Source organism: Manacus vitellinus, unplaced genomic scaffold (assembly GCF_001715985.3).
Source record: "Manacus vitellinus isolate BGI_N305 unplaced genomic scaffold, ASM171598v3 scaffold_74_pilon, whole genome shotgun sequence".
Taxonomy (NCBI): Eukaryota; Metazoa; Chordata; class Aves; order Passeriformes; family Pipridae; genus Manacus; species Manacus vitellinus.
Window position 1 is genome coordinate 937,969 of NW_021940780.1, and position 14,947 is coordinate 952,915.

Sequence of the window (14,947 nt, forward strand, 5' to 3'; positions counted from 1 at the left end):
ATTTTCTAGTATGTATATATCTATAAATCTGTATCTAATCTGTCTCTATATATGTAATAATATACAAATACTTGACACACACATATCTACATACTAAAATTATAAAAACAAATATTTATAAATATAAATATATAAAATATATAAATGTAAATATAATATATATTCTATGACACAAATAACTATATAAATTGATATAAAAGTCAATATATATTTTTTATATATGTATGTATAAAATAATCACAACTCAAAATCCAACACTTAGACCTGTACAGATCCATTGTCCTGGAAGAGAAACTCTGGATCCCATGACACACACGATTCCTGGGATGGATGATTTCTGCAGGTAACCCTTGGTCAGGTGTGAGGAAGCTTTGCCAGCTGGAGGAGGATCAGCTGAGCCCTCAGAACATTCCAGGTTCCTCTGGGCTGTGCAGGGCTCTTGCACCTCTCACTGCTCCAAGGAAGTGGGACAAAACCACAGTCAGGCCTCCTCATCCTCTTTTCTTCCGTGTGGTTTTTACCTTTTAGAGTCACTGATTCAAACTTCCCTGTTTCTTCCTCTTTGGCAAATGTTCCAATGGTTTTGTTTTCTATTTCATCAGAAAATGTAAAATAGAAGGAGGAGGGGGTGGCACCTCAGCTGCTGAGTGAAAGCTCCCTTGCTTTAACTCAGGTCCTGAAGCTTTCTGCCTTGGAATTCGTGACATTTTCCATCACAGCATCACAGGATTTTTAGGAAAGCAAAATTCTGTCAAAGCTTTTGTAGGAATGTGGGGATTTTGAGTCTCAGTAAGTCTGTGGCTGTAGGACAGCTTATGGCAGTGCTGCTTCAGCTCTCGTAGGATCAAGGGATTTGGGAAAAAACATCCCTGGAAATCAGTGAAGGGTCTGCAGACACCACTCTGCTCAGCTCACTCCCAGATCTGGCAGAGTTTCAAATGGACTCTTCCTGGAGAATTATCAATATGGAGTGTAATAACGGAACACTTTAGCTTTTACCTTTATTGGGAAATTATATCATGAATAAATATGAATTCTTGCTAAAGTGCCCCTGCCTGGAATGCAGATTGGGTTAATAGAGAGATGGAAAAAGGTATTTTCGACATCACTTATGATAATTAAGTTCTGAGCCTTGTTTGAAGTAGGTGTGTGTATTGCTGGCCAATTCAGAACAAAAATAGTGATTAATTATGATATTTCTCTTGTGCAAATGAAGATCTGATCTATAGGTAGCCACAAATTCTCAGAAGAGAACAAAACAAATTAGGTTTTTTAATCAGAATCTTGGAGATGTTGCAGTGTGGATGCAGATGGAGTCTGGATGCAAATGTAGGGGAGGAGATGTTGCTTTCTATGGATTGTTTTGGGGGTTTTATTCTGTATTTTGTTTTAATGGAGTTGAACTCTTTGCCCATTGTGTGTCCCAGTCTGATGGAGACCCTGCAGAGGAGCTGTGTCCTGGGGCTGGGCAGGGCTCAATTCCTTTGGGATGGGTTGCAGGGACAAGCAGTGGTCTTATCTGACCCAGGAATAAGGAACTACAACAGAAGAGCTGGAATCTGACCTGGAGTTTTGTGCAATTCTCATTTTTGAGTGGCAAAGAAACCCCAGGAGATCTGGGCTGTGAGATGCTGAGTGGGGGCCCTTTGGCCATAAGGGGAAATATCTTAAAATATTTAAAAATTAATTAACACATAATGGCTGGCTCATGACAGACTCTATAAAGCATTGCCATTATTTTGGCACCTGAAGTCAAGGTTTGGGCAGGGAGTTGTTTCCAAAAGAGCTGCTCTCTGTAGCACAGGGAGGGGGGAAAGCAGCCCAAGTATCTGAAGTTTTAGGAACCCAGGTTAAAGCTGTGACCAGTAGCACCCAGTGCTGCCCTCTGAGCATCCTGAGGACATCCTGGGATGTGTGGGGCTGTCCTGGGAGTTGAATTCCCTGCAGGTCCTGGAGAATGGGGCTCACCAGGACCCGCCCAGGAGCTCCCACTGCTCCTGCTCCACATCCCTGTGACATCCTTCTGTGCAACTGGGAGAGCACTAACCCAGCCCTGCTCAACCAGCCACACATTGACACCCTCTGGAGCTGTCACAGCCTGGATCACCCCCTGGATCCATCCAGTCTGATGGAATCCAGCCCTGGCTGGGAGGAGGCTCCAGCTCCGGCAGAGCCGGGGGAGAGGAGCTCAGGAGCTCAAAGGTGTCACTAATTCTGCAGCTTCAGTTCTGCCTTGTTTATAAAACTCAGTGTTTTTCTGACTAAAAGGAAGATTTAAAAGGAAAAAAAGGAATTAACTCTCTCCCAGCCAAAGCAGGACACGGAGTGTTGACACTGGGAGCTGCCACCTGCAGTTAAATGCCTCTTGTGTGGCTGATCAGTCTGATCACAGCTCCTGCCCCTCCACCCTTTACCATGACTCTCACTTTTTGTCTGCCAACATCCTTTTTCCTGTTCACCCCTAGGAATACAGAAAAAAAAAAAAAAAAACAACACACCAAAACCCACCCAACAAAACAAACAAAAAAACCCACCCCAATTTAGAATTTACCCCAGCAAAATATACAGGTCAGGTGGATTAGAAAAAGCTCAGGTTGGCAAATCCCCAGGGAGCAGGTGTTTCGTTCAGTGTTTCTGCCAGAAAATCCACACTCTCAGCATTTGGTAACCCAGGGAAGGCGGAGGGGTCTGGAAAAGGGATACTGGTGGGCAAGGCAATACTGTGTCTTTAATTTTCTTTTCTGAGGGAAGAAAGTCTGCAGAGCCATGACAGGCTCACTTGTTCAGCCTTTAATGTGCGATCTGTTTTCTCCAGTGGAGGGCACTCAGTGTATCACAAACTAGAGCATCAGCACCAACAAGCTCCGGAGCATCATCGCTCTCTGGAAAGCCTTCGGAATTAGACAAGAGCTGCCTCTCAGCACAGCTACAAAACACTTCCAACCTGCCCAGGCGAATGGATAAACCGAGCCTGCATAGCTTTTGAAGCGGGCTGTGGCACGGCGCGGGAGGCCCGGGGGCTCCGGGGGCCGGCAAGCTGGAGGATGGATGGCCGTGTCTGGGGATGGCAAAAGGCAGCAGAATGAGGCAGTCGAGGGACCGGCAAAGGGTTTGTCATTCCTCCCAGAGAAGTTGCTTCGCCTTCCTCGCCTGCTCCGGCTTCTCCTTGCAGATTGCCACTTAACGCCGGCTCTCTGATGACTTACACAATGGCTCTCAGAGCTTAGAGTCCCTCCCTACCCCCCCACACTCCCCCCAGCCTTCGTCCTGTCTTCCCCACCCCCAACCCCTTCCCTATCCTTTCCCTTCCTCATCCCCAAAATTCTCGCTTGTCCTCTCTAGGGAACTTTGTGGGGGGTTTGTGGCATGCACGCTGGATGCTGGCGATGTGAGTGGCAGCCGGGCTGTGCCATGAAGATTCTGATGGTTTAAAGAAAAGAAACCAGTTTGAAAAAGAGAGAGAGAGAGAGGCGAAGGGGGAGCGGAAAAAAAAAGGGAGAGAGAGAAGAAAACAGCTGGAGGAAGGAAAAAGAGGACGTTATTGATGACAAAAGGATGGGTAAGTGAACTTTTCCTGTTTGTTTGCTGGCACAGCTGCACTGGGGGGATATTTTTCAGCGGGATTATTTGCCGTTGGAGAGGGGGGCACAGGCTGAACAGCAGCAGTGGGTTCCTGTGCCAGGTGACTCACTTGCTATTGTATTTTTAGATCGTGTATCCCCCCCCCTCCACACACACACACACACACACACACCCCTTTCCTCCTGCAGAGGTTTTCCATGTCGTTAACCTGTGAATTGATGCCCCGGGTGAAGGGCTGGACAGAGCGAATTCCCAGTGCCACCCGCCCCCGCACCTGCCAGGCACAGAGCGGTGCATGGATGCGGGAGGCACCTCTCCTCTCCTCTCCTCTCCCCACATTCCTCCTGCCCGCACATCCCCATCCCCGGAGCCTGGAGCGGCATCCTTCGGGGCTGTTAACACTTTGCGGGATGTGGGAAGCAGAGGGGAGGGGGGTGGGGGTTCTTGTCTAGGTGTTTTTGAAAAGGCTCGTTCGGGCTCTGAAAAGATGCCCCTGGTACCTCTGCTACATTTCCAGCAGTCATTTGCCAGTCTGATTTTTTCAAGTGTGACAGGTTTGTTCCCCTCCTTCCTTCCCTCCCCAGCCCCCAAGTCTGTAACAGGCAGAACATATTTCTAGCTGGCTGCTGCTGGCACACAGGCAGGAGCAAATAACAAGATTTAAATTAAAAATCTAACCACTGAAGGCAGGGACGCACAGGCAGGGGCATTTTAGATTGGGAATTTTTTTGCAGACTGCCCCTTGGTTTAAAATTGGATTAAAGAACTGCAGCACGGGGTTGGTTTTGTGCGTGTGACAAATAATAAAGTGATTATTTATCAAGGAGATACCAGCCCTTGAAACATTTCCTGTTGGAAAATGCGTTTTCATCCTTAGCAAAGATGCAACTCTGGACAGAGGCAGCAGCCCTAAAATTATTCCAGGCATGTGGGTGTATGTTGGGGTTTCTGACACCCCCCACACCCTCTCTCATAATTATTTGAAATTATATATATTGAATTATTATATATGTCCTCACATCCAGCATTGTTCCTGCATGACAAACCTGACACCTCAAAGGCAAACCCTTCAAATCATCAGAGCTGGGGGAGAGAGAGAGGGGGAAGTTGAAATAAGAAATATCCCCCTTTAAACTTTCTGGGGTTTGCTGCTGGATGTGAGTGTTGGTGTGGATGTTTTCATCCAGTATCCAATGTATATACATATAAATGGATAAATGCTTAGGCATTCCCAGCTACATATGGAGAACTTTAAATGAATATGTGTTAAGGCAGTGATTCATGTGAAAGAAATATGTCTCCTACCATTCTCTTGGTGTTGGGGTCCCATTCCAGCATTACCTGAGATACCTCTCTATGTGGCTGAAGTTTCTTTTGCTGCATCTGTTTGTGTGTTTTAGGTCAATAAAAATCGTGAGTAAACCCACCTAAACCTCCTGTTAAAACCAAATCACTCGGTGCAAAAAGTAAAGCCTTTATTAATGTCTCATTTTACAATAAATACACGATATGGATCAAACTTTATGATGAGTGGATTTCTGGCTTTCTGCAGTAATTTTTTGGGGGGGATTTGGACTTGCACTTGCTTTTCTTGAGGAACACGTTTAGCAGCACGTAATAGCAGGAGCTTTGGCTCATTTCCTCTCCAGCTCTGTGGAACGTTCAGCACAGTGACTTGACAAATATGTTTATTGTTAAAACCTCGGCGTTTGGCGCTAAGGACATCCCAGCTCCACTGGGAGCTGGTGGACAGGGGCAAAGCCAGGAGGGACCAGGATTTTGGCGGTTCTGAGGGATCGTAAGTCACACAAAAGGAGTAGCGCCGGTGAGAGACGGCGAGGCACGACCTCAAAGGACGGGAATTTGCACCACAAAAGCCCCAGACAGGAGGCAAACAGGTTGTTTCCCAAATCCCCCCCCCCAGCTCCACTCAGGCTTCATCCAAAGCCCCGGGGCGACGTGAGTAATCTGCCGGCAATTTATCTTAATAGGCTCCCAACGCCCGTTTGTTTTTCTCTTTAATATTGCAGGTTTCCATTTAATTAAGCAGCTGAGAGGCACGGGCGCGCTCCTGGTGCTGCTGCTTCCCCTGGTGCTGCTCGCGGTGCTCGCGGGGGCTCAGCGAGCCTGCCCCAAGAGCTGCCGATGCGACGGCAAGATCGTGTACTGCGAGTCCCACGCCTTCCGAGACATCCCCCACAACATCTCCGGGGGCTCCCAGGGCTTGTCCCTGCGCTACAACAGCATCCAGAAGCTCAAATCCCATCAGTTCGCGGGCCTCAATCAGCTCATATGGCTTTATCTCGACCATAATTACATCAGCTCCGTGGACGAGGACGCGTTCCAGGGGATCCGCCGGCTGAAGGAATTAATCCTGAGCTCCAACAAAATCACCCTCCTGCACAACAAGACCTTCCACCCCGTGCCCAACCTGCGCAACCTGGACCTGTCCTACAACAAGCTGCAGGTGCTGCAGGCCGAGCAGTTCAAGGGCCTCAGGAAGCTCCTGATCCTGCACCTGAGGTCCAACTCGCTGAAGACGGTGCCCATCCGGGTGTTCCAGGACTGCCGGAACCTCGACTTCCTGGATCTGGGCTACAACCGCCTGCGGAGCCTGTCCCGCAACGCCTTCGCCGGCCTGCTGAAGCTGACGGAGCTCCACCTGGAGCACAACCAGTTTTCCAAGATCAATTTTGCCCACTTCCCGCGCCTCTTCAACCTGCGCTCCATTTACTTGCAGTGGAATAGGATCCGCTCCATCAGCCAGGGGTTGACTTGGACTTGGAGTTCCTTGCACAACTTGGATTTATCGGGAAACGACATCGCGGGGGTAGAGCCTGGGACCTTCCAGTGCCTCCCCAACCTGCAGAAGCTGAACCTGGATTCCAACAAACTCACCAACATCTCCCAGGAGACCATCAACACGTGGATCTCGCTCATCTCCATCACCCTGTCCGGAAATATGTGGGAATGTACTCGAAGCATTTGCCCTCTTTTTAATTGGCTCAAGAATTTCAAGGGGAATAAGGAGAGCACCATGATCTGCGCGGGCCCCAAGCACATCCAGGGCGAGAAGGTGAGCGACGCCGTGGAGACCTACGACATCTGCGCCGAGGTCCAGGTGGTGGCCACCGAGAGGTCCTACCAGGCGCCCAAAACCCCCCCGAGGCCCGTGTTCATCCCCAAACCCACCGTCTCCAAACTGGAAAGCCATCAGCCGAGCTCCGCGATGCCGAGCCCTTCCGCCGACATCCCGACGCCGGGCGTGGAGCCGGAGTACGAGCACGTGTCCTTCCACAAGATCATCGCGGGCAGCGTGGCCCTCTTCCTCTCTGTGGCCATGATCCTGCTGGTGATCTACGTGTCCTGGAAGCGTTACCCCGCCAGCATGAAGCAGCTCCAGCAGCACACGCTCATGAAGAGGCGCAGGAAAAAGGCCAGGGAGTCTGAGAGGCAAATGAACTCCCCTTTGCAGGAGTATTACGTGGACTACAAGCCAACAAACTCTGAGACCATGGATGTATCGGTTAATGGATCTGGGCCCTGCACTTATACCATCTCTGGCTCCAGGGAATGCGAGGTATGAACCATGATCCTCCTAAAACCATTTCAGCTGCTGGGAAGGAGAGGTAAATGTTTGACGCTCTTGAGGTATCTCTAAATGCTAGAAAGATTAATGAGATTTTGGTTTGGGTTTTTTTTTGGGGGGGTGGTGGTTGCTCTGTGGAAGGTTCTCTCGTCCAACATCAACAGTCAAGGAAGGGATGGTGATTGTTTTGGATAACTAAGACTTATTAAAATATGGATTAAGCTGAAGTCAACAACTGTAGTAAAGGCATCTGGAGTGTTATTCTCCTCCTGTTTGCACCCATTTTATGAGCTGTGGCTACAAGAGAATCCTATTTTTAATGTATTGGTAGATACAGAGGCGTGAAAGAACCTCTTCTGCTTTAAAAATAAATATGGAAACCTCTTTACTCAGCCCCCACAGGAAATCTTGAGGGGTTTATGGCCTATTTAAAGATAATGGCAAAGATTTCCTGCATTTTTGGTCTGGTTCAGGAGCAAACCAGAGAGCAACAGGACTGCAGCACAATCTTGGAGTTTAGGCACTTGTTTTCCTGGAGCAGCAGGAACAACAGAGGTTCCTTTGAACCCGAGCCTTGGTCCAACAGCACATTTGCAAATGCCTGGGTTGGGAGATGGATATTCTTGAGGTTTTTAATTTCATTTCAGTGATCACTGGAAGTTAGACAGAGCTGATTTTCACATGCTTAAGGCCGTGTTAGGATTTGACTCAGCAACATTGGAAACACAAACAGGAAAAGCTCCCAGAGCATCTTTTCTGTTGTTCAGCTTTGAAAGGAAGCACCAAATTGTTTCCTTGCCTTCCTGTCAATGACTCCACCACTGTGTATGCAAGGGATGGGTTTGCTTTGAATGCTGATGCTTATTTATAGCTGGTAAAGGAGGATTTGCACAATTCCATTGCAGCACTTGTTACTTAATCCTGCCCGTGACGTGGCTTTAGGGCACTGTGGGGGATTTTTCTCCCCTGGTTGTGGATGTCCTACCTGAGAGTGTTGGGGTTTATCCCAGTTCATTTGTGCAGATTGGGATTGGCTGTGGAAATTCTGAGCCCTGACTTTGGCATGAGAGCATGTTAAAGATGAGCAGTGTGGAACAGGCTGCAGTTCTGGGATCCGGATTTGTTAAAAATGGTGTTTTCACTTCCTGACAAAGAGGCGTCTTTGAGATGTCTCATATTTGGCACCTGAAATCCCCAGATGATTTTAGACCATGAGGTCAAGGAGAAGGAAGAAAAATGCCTGGTTTGGGGTTGCTTTCTTTGGAGCAGTGTTGTCTTCAAAATAGGAAGCCACCTGCCATATCCCTGTCATTGCTCCAGTGCCATGGGAATGAAGGTGTGGGGTTTTTATTCCCTGTTACCAGCACAAGTAGAAAGTGATGGTGAAGTTATTTTGAATTTTCCCTGGCTGTCACAAGGAGCTCTAATTTGATCTGAAAGACTGTTTCCCCTCCATGCTCAGGTTTCTCACCACTGAAGTTTCATCAGCTTGTTGTTTAATTTGCACCACGATGGTGAGATGACGAATTTCCATGTTATAGCTGAACATCCAGCTAATGAAACCATCACCTCTAACGTTCTTTGGACCTCAGAAGATGTAGGGGTGATGTCATGCCATTTGGGAGACTGAAATTTGGGTAATCTGGATTATGGCAGATAATTCCAAGGTCGAAGAGCCCCACCAGGTGTAGGACAGAAGATCAGGGTGGTGTAATTCCTCCGTGGTGTTGTGGGTTGTTACACACAGCATTAAATACAAGGGGACCCCAGTTCACCCCGTCTCCAGGTGCTGTGGCAGCACCACAGCAGTTTTATTCAGGTTAAATTAAGGTGATGCAGAACTTTGCAGGACTCAGGGTGTTTATTGTGTTGCTTCTGGTGTAAATCAGACTGTCCAGTGGCTCTTAGCACACTAAGAGAGACTCATAAATAATAGACAATAATACAGACTTCAGGAGATGGAAACCAGATCATTGAAGGCACGTGTAGCAACCCAAAGCCCTCAGTGAAATCCTGTCTTCAGCTTGGATTTGACATTCTTCGTCTCCATAGCTACAAGGTTCCACTTGTAAAAGGAGAGACAGGCACTGTACAGCACTTAAAAATGGGGGAAAAAAATTCCTTGTAGATTCTTCAGCAGTGGAAAGGGTTTGTGTTTGGGGGAAAAAACAGAAAATGGACCATCTCTTTATTTCCTAATTTGCCCAAATGTACAGACTTGTGGGGAACTGCCATTTTGGGCAAGTGAGATGCAGCTTAGGCCCATCCTTCCGTGGGAGCTGCTCATTCCTGAGGCTTCTCCCAAAAAAGAACCACTTGGATGGCAGAGGAGAGCCTGGCTACCAGAGTGAAGGCAGGCAGGCTCTGGAATCCACTGCTTCGGACTCCGTTGAGTTTCCTTTTTTCAGGAATCATGTTCAGATGATTGTCTCCTTCCACATACCCACCTCCCACAGCCTGAAAGCAGCTGAGGTGTCCAACAGCTGTGTGTCCTCAGGAAAGGGATGATGGTTCCATTGGAGCTGGGAAAGGGCAGGGAAGCCTGAGCAGATGCTGCTGTTGGGAGTGGGGTGATAATGGATGTTTGGAGGGAGCAGACCTGGTCCCTCCACAGGGATCATTTGAGGTTTGGGGGTATCAAGCTCAGCTCATCCATAAACCACCTGTTTTCCAGGACAGAACTGGCACTGGAACAACGTGCTGAGCTATTTCCACAGGCTCTGTTCTTCACAGCAGCAGGGATGGTTTTCTTTTAAGTTTAGTGAGATTTTGGGTTTAAAACAAAGGCAGACAGAGCTGCCCTGGAAAAGGGGAGGTGCAGGTACACTTCGTGTGGCTGCTTTTTCCAGTCCCTGCTTTAGGAATTATTTCTTGTGCTGCAGAGATAGAGGCAAAACCAGGCTGGCTGGAAATGGGAGAGACTCTTGGTATCAGTGGGATTATAATCACTGACACCTGGCCTATGCTATTCTATTTAGTCTATTGGCAAGGGCTGCTAAAATAACTGGATGCTCATGATCTTGGCTCTCCCAGCCAGTTCCCAGACTGCTGCCATCTCATTCTGGTATTTGCTTTGTGCATGTGCATCTCGTTCCCTCTCTATTTCATATTTATTTGTACATTTGCTGAAGATCTGGGGGCCATAAAAAGCAATTTCAGCCCCCGAGCTGTGTTTCCTCCATCTCACACCCGGAATAGCTGTGTTTGGCTCACTGGGAAGGGGAGTGGGGAGAGGGAACGTTGCTACAGGAATGTTTCTGTCTCCTGGAAGGTCATTCCTCTCCCCTTCCCCGGGCTGGCAGGGACAAAACAAACAACAGGCAAGCAGGTGAACAGCTCGTCTGTGTGAGCTGAGGCCGTTTGAGAGGTGATGGACACACACCCCGGGAGGTCACTTTTACACTTCTCAGTGTCTGCCCACAGCCCAGGATGAGCAGGGACAGCTCCACTGCGTTTTCCAGGGGAGTGTGAACCAGGGTGGTTGGCACTTGTATTCGCTGGTGCTAAACCAGTCACACAAAATCATGTTCAGCTGGAATTCTGCTTCCTGCCTTCCTACCACTGGGGAGAAAGGACAAATAGGCTGAGAAAGGAGTGCAGTGCATGCAGGCTTGGTGGGCTGCTGACCTCCTCCTTCCGAGCTTAACTTGAAAGGAAATGTTAACATGCTGTTGTTGTTTATTATTTATTTATTAAACACCACTTCTCTGTTGCTTTGGACAAGATGTAAAAAGGAAAAAAGCAGGATAGTCTCCATCTTCAGGGTGTGTTTAGTGCCAGGTGCCAGGTCTGTAACTCATCACGGGAGTGCCCAGGGGCTTGTTCTGAGCTCACTGGGTGCTGTGACCTCTGGGGAGAAACCACTCAATGACTGGCTGAACATTTCATTATTTTCTCTTAAGAGCAGTGGTTGTATTTCCTTTGCTCATCAGCCTGAGGTTTTTGGAAGGAATGCTGAGCAAGGACCTCATGGCAGAGGTGTGAGCTCATCACAGGTGGGGGAATGGGAAAGGAAGGTGATTCCACAGGTGGGGCATTGCAAAGACAAGAATATGGGAGGTGAGGAGTGAGGAGAATGGGGAGCAGGAGCTCTCCATTAGCCTGCTGTCATCATTTTAGGGCCAAAGCAGTGTGGGTTTTTCTCCAGTGACTGTTTTGAAACACAGCAGGGCAGGCACTGTAATTTAGTTTCCTACATCCTTCTGTGCTCTGGCTCCTCCTCTGCTCCTCTTCCTCCACTTCTCTGTGATTATGGGCCTTAAATCCTTGTTGAGCTGTAAACTGAAGGGTGAATCAGCCTAATGAAGCTGTGTCAGAAGCTCTGGGTTTGTGTGGGGAGAGTGAGCAAAGGAGAAGCTGCTGGTGCTGCTGCTCCGAGCAGAGCCTGGGAGGGACACGTGGGAAGGGGCTCAGAGGGGGCAGGAGAAGGGACATTTTAGAAATCAGGATCACAGAATGGTTTGACTTGGAAGGAACCTTTAAGATCACCCAGTTCCAACCCCTGCTATGGGCAGGGACACCTTCCACTAGCCCAGGTTGCTCCAAGCCCTGTCCAACCTGGCCTTGGGCGCTTCCAGGGCTGGGGCAGTTTTTACCCTTCAGAGCCTTTCTTAGCATTTCACACTTGGTGTTGCAAGGACAACATCAGCACCAGGAAAGCTGTGCTCTAGAAGCACTGGGGATGTAGCAATAAATGCAGAGGGGCAAATTTTCCTGGGCTCAGCACTTGTGAAGTGCGAGATTTCCCAAAGATGTTCCCAAAATGACCGGCCGTGTTTCCGGCAGAGCTCAGCCAGCTGTGCCTCAGCAGCAATTGAGCCACGGGCTGTAAATTTGGAAAGGAAGCAGCAGGATGATGTGGAACACTTCTGAAACTCTTACTCAGTCCTTACCCTGGTGCCTGGGGAGAGAAGAGCTCCTCTGGAATTTTGGGCTTGTGACACAAGTGCTGCTGAGACCTCGGGAGTTGATTGCTCTGGGATGGCGACAAAGGAAGGGGCTGAACCCACATCTCCCAAATTTTTGCTGAGCTCAGGAGATTTCCTGACCAGATTCCAGGCATTGCATTTGCTCCACTAGGTCTCATCCAGAAGCCAGTAGTTAATTAACAGAACTATGGAATTGCACTGTGGATTTGTAGTCTTAGACACAATGTCCAGCTGGGATCCTCCTCCCCGCCTTCCCTTCACCTCTTTTCCTTCTTCCCCAAACTTTGCCACTTTCTGGAAACCTCAGTGAGTTGTGTACAGGGAGAGCTGTCCAAAGGGAGAGGATGATGCACTGGAAAGCTTTGTACAAGAGAGGAAAATACTTGTATTCCCATTACAATCATTGCTTGAGCCTTTTGAGGGATTTCTGTGTTGCTGGAATTGTGGCAGATGCCCTTTGCCCTCTCCATCTCCCTTTGCCTTTCTCTCACTCCTTCTGCCTCTGTTAAACTCTGTGATGCACTGCCAGTATTTTAAGGAGGAGAAAAAAATCAATTTTAGTCCATTATGTGGCTCATGCCGGAGGGGAGAACACTCAGAAACAGGGAAGGAATCTGTTGAACCTGTTCATTTGTGGTTTCTCTTCTAAACACACACAAACAATAAAACACACACTAAGAGGGACAAACAACCTTATTAGTGAGTGTCCTGCTGCTGGGAATGTTCCCGAGACTTTCCCTGGAATAAGAGAGCATTGAAAATACATTTGGGTCCCAACTGTTCCATGGATGGTCCTGTTGCCACTGGAGACCTCACTCTTTCCTGGCAGGAGCTGCCTGGCACAGGGAATTGTGCAGCCTCTGCCCTGCTCCCTGTGCTGTAAACATTTGGACATGAAATATTCCAGTGTGATTTGTGTTTATAGCCCCAGCAGCATCCCAGGGTTTGGTCATTTCCAGCCAGGTATTCCAGCCCTGCACACAGATGGGCTGCAGCAGGAAACGTTTTGGACACTGATCAGCTTTTCTCACATCTGCCTCTTGTGCAGCCAAATCAGCTCAGATTGCCTGTAGATCTTCCCACCTCCACAGAAAGGAGGAGTGGATCCATTCTGAGGGGTTTCCAGGGAGCTGTCAGCTCTGTCCAAGCTGCAGAATTCCTCTTTGTTGGAAGCTGGTGAGGGGATGGCACGAGAGCGGGTTGGGAATGTTGGTTTTTGGATTTGTTTGGGCTTTGCCTTTTTAATATCCAAGCAAATAGAAAGCCCTTCCTGGCAGATGGATCAGTCCTGGTGTTGCAATCCAGTGGGAATTGTTCCACCTGCAAAAGGGGGAAGGCAGGGAAGGCCAAAAAATGCTGGTCATCTCCAGTCTCACCATCTGGGGTACGTTCAGCTACAGCAAAACTCCCCCTTTGGTAATTAGTTCAAGTATAGATTTATTTTGGGGCTTTTTTAGGTACTTTTGAATATAATTGGCTTCTGGAAAGCCAGAGTCTCTCCTAAAAGCTCTCTCCTCTAGAGCTGTGTTTCCAACTTCCTGCAACAAAGGCTTTGTGAAGATGCTTGAGCTTCTCCTCTAGGTTTTCTCTCCTTTGTGTGACAAAACCCCAATGTATGTTACATTCCAATATTAAATATTAAATTATAAAATTAAAATTTACACTATAATATTAAAACTAATGTATTTTTTACATTATACTTGAAGTTCTCAAAACTCACGAGATAAGTAGCATTCTCCTCATTTTCAGTCCCTGCATCCCAGAGATCGTGATCTGGCACAGCAGTTCTTTGCTCTGAAGGTTCCTTTTTTTTTCCCCCCTGTTCTTTCACCATCACCACATTATTCACTTTCCTCTGACATACACAATGATAAAAAGAGAAATAATATTTCTGGGTTTAGCCTCTGGGGAAAACTAACATGATCAGTTTGTTCATGATCAAAGGTGACCTTTGGTGTTCTGTGCCTGTCCAGGAGTGTGTTTTGTTCATGGGAAGACCCAAGTGGGGAACACTGACCTTAATCTCGACTTTGAGCCCGAATTTTGCAAATTCTTTTGTCATACAAAAGCACTCAGTAGTTTTGTGCCTGAACATTTCAACTGCACTGCAGATCAGGAGCAAAATTAGGTGGTTGGGGAGTGACTCTGTGTGAAACAGGGGTGGGAACGTGGCCCGTTGTCCATCCCAACAGGCAGAGCTCAGGAATTCCATGGAGCACAAAGAGCTCTGGGCAGAGCCAGCCCTGGGTGTGTGCAGGGCTTCCAACTGCACTTGGTATAAATACCCAGGGCAGGGAAAGCAACTCCATCCCTGAGCTTCGATGGACAGAGAACAAAGAACCAGTTATGGAGCAGAAAGGTCTTTGTGTTTTTTCCCCCCGTGCAAACTCAGGTCAAGGTTTTTCTTCCTGAGTTGAAGCAATGGGATTTTCCTGGCTGTTACTTGTGTGTTGATCCAATTAAGAAGCAGAAGATAAGGTCAGTCCAAGCGTGGTATTGATGCTCTCACTGGGTTTGGGTAGGAGCTGACCACTCCCAGGTTTGATGAGGGGATGGAAATCCCAGAGGAATCATTTTGTGCCAGGGGAACAGGACACAGCAGGGAATGTGAGCAGGCAGGGCATGGAAGGGGGAAATGGAGACCTGAAGAGCAGTTTCTGGAGGAGAAGAGCTGGCCAGGAGTGGAGCAGCCCAGGATTTAAGGAACCTTTGGCAATATCCTTTATTGGATGTTCCAGCCCTCAGCCCTGGGAGGGAAGAGCCCATCCCATGGTCAGACCTCACTCCTGGGCACCAACCCAAAGAAAGGCCTGTCTGACACCAAGCACCAGCTCCAAGGTCTCCATGG

At 48.2% G+C, this 14,947-nt stretch overlaps 1 protein-coding gene across 2 annotated transcripts in view; it reads left to right on the forward strand.

Moving 5' to 3' along the window:
* Positions 1 to 3,081: 3,081 nt before the first annotated feature.
* Positions 3,082 to 14,947, forward strand: part of LRRTM4 (leucine rich repeat transmembrane neuronal 4) — a 196,769-nt gene continuing 184,903 nt past the window's right edge. The window contains exons 1-3 of one of the 2 annotated variants that reach the window (XM_018084695.1): positions 3,082 to 3,109; positions 3,343 to 3,559; positions 5,613 to 7,162. In XM_018084695.1, the coding sequence (XP_017940184.1) occupies positions 3,556 to 3,559; positions 5,613 to 7,162 (1,554 nt within the window). In that variant the 5' untranslated portion in view covers positions 3,082 to 3,109; positions 3,343 to 3,555. Of the gene's footprint in view, positions 3,560 to 5,612; positions 7,163 to 14,947 lie in introns of both variants that reach the window. The other variant, XM_018084694.2, reaches the window with a different exon arrangement.